The 5,119-nt window shown below is 38.3% G+C and overlaps 1 protein-coding gene across 1 annotated transcript; it reads left to right on the forward strand.

Moving 5' to 3' along the window:
* The first annotated feature begins 1,099 nt into the window (after positions 1-1,099).
* ZNF214 (zinc finger protein 214) lies at positions 1,100-4,131 on the forward strand. Its single transcript, XM_028116739.2, is given in 2 exon segments — positions 1,100-1,238; positions 2,363-4,131. Coding segments are annotated over 2 exon segments (1,896 nt in total). The 5' UTR covers positions 1,100-1,111.
* Positions 4,132-5,119: the final 988 nt, after the last annotated feature.

Consider the following 5,119-nt stretch of genomic DNA (forward strand, 5'->3'; position numbering starts at 1 on the left):
GTCTGCTTGGGATTTTCTCTCCTTCTTCCTCTGCAACCCCACCAACCCCCACGTGTACACTCATTCTCTCAACAAATAAATATATAAATAAATAAGTAAAACAAAAAACAACAAACAACCCAAAACTTGGAAAGCAACAGGAGCAACAGTGATAAGAACTGCAAAGGGCTAAAAACGTGACATCCTGGAATGCTCCACAGGGGAATAAGCACAAGAAGGATTTGATAAGCCCTGTGAACTTCAGGGAAGCTGAGGATGCATCCATACCACTGGAGGCCGAGGGCCAGTCAAAAGAGGACCCTAAAATATTTCCAGAGAGCAAAGAAAAAGTTGCTTGCAAAGGAATTAGAGTTAAAAAAAAAAAAAGGTCTTAGAAACAACAGTAAAGGCATATGAACAGTGAAGCAATTCTGAGAAAAATTCTTTTCACTCTAGAATTTGATACCCAGCCACTTGTGAGTGATGATAAGGACTTCAAGCATACAGTGTAACCATGCTTGGAGATTCTCCTTTAAACCAAATGTGTGTCCTGAAGAAAACCTTGCCTGTTTCTCACCTTTGCTTTTTTTCAGTGGCCATGGAATTAACATAAGCTTGACTGAACTCATTTGGGTGTATACCTCCCAATTAATGGAGTAAATCACAAAAGGGGAAGAAGTACATGATCTTGAAAATGGAGCACTAAAGAACAGCCAGCCCAGATTGGAGCAGGAGGATAAACACTTCCAGAATAAAAAGGGTTGGGGGATCAATTGACTTAATCTTTTTCAATCATTACTTGCTAATTTTTAGAATTGGGATAATAATGGTATCTACAAGAGAGGGTGGCTGTGAGGACTACTTGAAATATATGTGAAGTCCTTAGCCCAGTGGTTAGCAGACAGATGCTATATAAATGTTTCTGATGACTGTGATGGGCTTCAGTGACTGGATACATTATTTAGCCATCCCTGTGATTATGTCTCCTCTTAACCTTTCTTGTTTTTCTTCATTATTGAAGTTCTTTCTTTTTTTATTTCATTTGTCACTTATGTTACCTGCTGAATGGCTGTTTCTTTGTCCATCTTCTCCCTTAGATCTCTTCTTCCTGGAAAACCTGATCTTTGACCAGATGGCAGTAACATTTGAAGATGTGACTGTTATTTTTACTTGGGAGGAGTGGAAATTCCTAGATTCTTCTCAAAAAAAGCTCTACAGAGAGGTCATGTGGGAGAACTACACAAATGTCATGTCAGTAGGTAAAGTTATCCCAGCTCTTAGGTAATAGAATTAGTTTCTTCTGGGACCAGTTTTGTTGAGTATTTTTGTTCTTTATCTAGGTATTGTATTGAGATAGAAGAAATACGACCCTCAGAAATGGGTCATAAATGACAGAAGGTAGAGCAAGACCTCTCCCAAGACACCTAGGCTATGTAATTAATAGGTATTTGTGATTTTTATTCTTATTTATTTTCTGGATTACACTTAAAATACAGATCTCCACACGTAATCAATTTTGTGTGGTCCTAAATTTGTTCTCTCTTCATACTATTTATACAAGTTAGCTTTTGCTGTATAACAAACTACCCCAAACTTAGTGACTTCAACATTATTTTTCATGATTCTAATTGGTTAGATGGATCTTCTCTCATAGAGTGATCTGACTGGGGCTCGATGGTCTAAGACGAGACTGGACTGTCTGACTTACATGTCTGGCAGTTGGTTGATATCAGTGGGGATAATGGGAATGTGTTGACCATATGTCCCTCTTCAAGCAGGCTAGCTCAGGCTTGTTTACCTGGTGGTGGTCACAGGATTTTCTAGTGAGAGAGAGGGCAAGCCTCAGTATGCAAGCACTTTCAAGTCTCTGCTTGTATCACTTTTGCTATTGTCCCATTAAACAAAGCAAACTGTTAGCCAAGCTAAAGTCAGCATGGAAGGGGAACACCCAAAGGTACAGAGTTCATGCAGCCATTTTTTCACACAATCTGTCACACTCTGCTAGAACAGAAAAATAGAAACAATATTTTATTTCTTATAATAATGCCCCAACTAGAGTAACCTAATTAAATCTCAGTTTTTAAGATGATTTCCATGAAGCATTCAGCCTTACTTGTTTATTTCTAACAGTACTTGGTAAGTAGTAGATGCTCAAGATATATCTGTGGAATGACTGAATAAGTGAATGAATGAATACATATATGAATGAACAAACACATGAATTTCAGACCAGATATGGAGCAGCCTAAGTCATAATCCTTTCCCACTCCCACACACACATATATTCCTATAATTCTGGAAGTCGATACTTGAGATACTTGGAAATTTTTTAAAACCACCTTTATCTCACCAGTGGATTATCTGCTCATTCTTCTTATTCCAGGAAACTGGAAAGAGAGCTACAAACCCCAAGAAGAAGGATTCAGATATTTAGAACATGAAAATCTTCCCTGCTGGCAAGCCTGGAGGAATGCCAGTGCTCAGACATATGAGAATAGAAACTATGTGGAAACTGTCCAAGGAACAGATTCCAAAGACCTAAAGCAACGAGATCTTTCCCACCATCCAGAATGGTTAATACTCTCCACCCAAGTACCAGGATATGGGAACTATGAAATGACTTTTGAAGGTAAAAGTCCCAGGAACTTAAAATATACAAAGTTTATACCTTGGCAGTCCTTCGAAACAAAACATACCCCTCGACAGTATGCTAGAGAAATCAATGTGAATGATTCACACGGTTTTCAAGGAAGCAGATGCCCTCTTGGCATATCTAGGAAAAATCTCTCTCTGGAAAAAGAACAGAAGCTTATAGTTCAACATTCTTATGTCCCAACAGTAGAAGCCCTTCCGGAGTACACTGGGGAGCTATGTCAACATGACCTACTGAAAAACTCTATGGAAGAGGAATACTGTGGATGTAATAAATGTAAAGAAATTTATTATTGGAACTCACAGTGTGTTCTCCACAAGAGAAATCAACGTGGAGAAAAGTTCTATCAATGCTCTATTAGCACAGCATGCTTCTCTCAGAGATCAGACCTATACAGACATACAAGAATTCACATAGGTAAGAAGCTGTATGGATGTGATGAAGTTGATGGTAACTTCAGTCAAAGCTTAGGTGTTCACTTTCATCAGAGAGTCTGCACAGGGGAGGTTTCTTATATATGCCACGTGTGTGGTAAGAGCTTCAGTCAGATCTCTAGTCTTCACAATCATCAAAGAGTGCATACAGAAGAGAAACTCTATAAATTTGAGTGTAATAAGGACCTCAGTAGAAATTCATTACTTCACATTCACCAGAGACTTCACATAGGAGAGAAGCCTTTTAAGTGTGATCAGTGTGGTAAGAGTTTTAGTCGGAGTTCAGTACTTCATGTTCATCAGAGAGTCCACACAGGAGAGAAACCATATAAGTGTGATGAGTGTGGCAAGGGCTTCAGTCAGAGCTCAAATCTTCGAATTCATCAGTTAGTCCACACGGGAGAGAAGTCCTATAAATGTGATGACTGTGGTAAGGGCTTTACCCAGCGCTCAAATCTCCAAATTCATCAAAGAGTACATACAGGAGAGAAGCCTTATAAATGTGACGACTGTGGGAAGGACTTTAGTCACAGCTCTGATCTTCGTATTCATCAGAGGGTCCATACTGGGGAAAAACCCTATACTTGTCATGAATGTGGGAAGGGCTTCAGCAAGAGTTCGAAGCTTCATACTCATCAAAGAGTACATACTGGAGAGAAACCCTATAAATGTGAACAGTGTGGTAAGGGATTCAGTCAGCGTTCACATCTTCTCATTCATCAGAGAGTCCACACAGGAGAGAAACCCTATAAATGTGATGACTGTGGAAAGGGATTTAGTCACAGCTCTAATCTTCACATTCATCAGAGGGTCCACACAGGAGAGAAGCCTTATCAATGCACGAAGTGTGGCAAGGGTTTCAGTCATAGCTCAGCTCTTCGAATTCATCAAAGAGTCCACGCAGAGAAACCTCTTAAGTGCCATGAGTATTATAAGGGATTTGATCAGAATTCACATCTTCACAATAATCACACATGAGAAACCTTATACTTACATTTAGGTAACCGCTTTAATCAAAGCTTAACATTATCCCCAATAAATCCTGCTGGGAAGAAAATTCTATAAATTACCCAAATAATCCCAAGCAACATTTATAGTTTCCCTCAACCCCCACTAAGAATCATTTGCTTCAAGAAGAAATCCTTAGGGGGATGCCTATATATTCAAAATGAAAGTGTATTTACTTTTTCTATTATATCATACATATCCATTATAAAATATCTGAAAGATTCAAGGAGAAAACTCTTCATCCTGTTTTATTCTAGCCTTTTTTTGTGCATTTTCATGTGTATGAAATCGTACTGTATATTCAACTCTGTATTTTCACTGACTTCAAAACATTTACTTACATTTTGTTTTAAATGGAAATTGGCTATCTATGAAACAGCACTCTGACTCCTCTGTAAAGTCCCTAGGAAGCCACAGGAAAAACACAAAACTTGAAACTCAAACTGGTAGATAACCTATTGCTCAAATGTGGAAGAATCAACTATAGGGAAGGGACAATTCGATTGCTTATGACATAAGAAAGCACTGCATGACCCTTTATCTGAGATAGGATGTCTCAGGGATGTTATCTCTGTCAACCAGAAAAGTCAGGAACCAAGGAACCATCTTTTGCAGGGGTGCTGCACTTTGAGGTTACCACGGTGCACTCTCACAACCCCCTCCCCAGGATTCCACATTGATTCACAGCTTCAGACAACTACATAACAAGAAGTCCAATATTTAATGTCTCTAAGTAGGGTGTGAAAGATGTCAGCAAAAGCTAATAGAAGTGGATCTTCAGGAAACTGAAGATACTCCATCTGTTCAGAATTAGAGATTTAAGCAGTAGACTGATTTATTCTCAGAACAGAGAGGTAACAGAGAAATAGAACTAAACTCAGATCTATGTGCAAAACTGAACTAATAACCTAATTATGGAAGAAGAGAGAATTTGACCATTGTAAAATGGAGTAGAGTCAGCTGGAATACACAAGTCCTAACTATTGTTATATAAATATTTATATATAAAAATTTATATTTATATATAAATATATAAAATATAAAT

This window comes from Eumetopias jubatus, unplaced genomic scaffold (assembly GCF_037043125.1).
Source record: "Eumetopias jubatus isolate StellerSeaLion01/CBP00866 unplaced genomic scaffold, mEumJub1_p1.0 scaffold_13, whole genome shotgun sequence".
Lineage (NCBI taxonomy): Eukaryota > Metazoa > Chordata > Mammalia > Carnivora > Otariidae > Eumetopias > Eumetopias jubatus.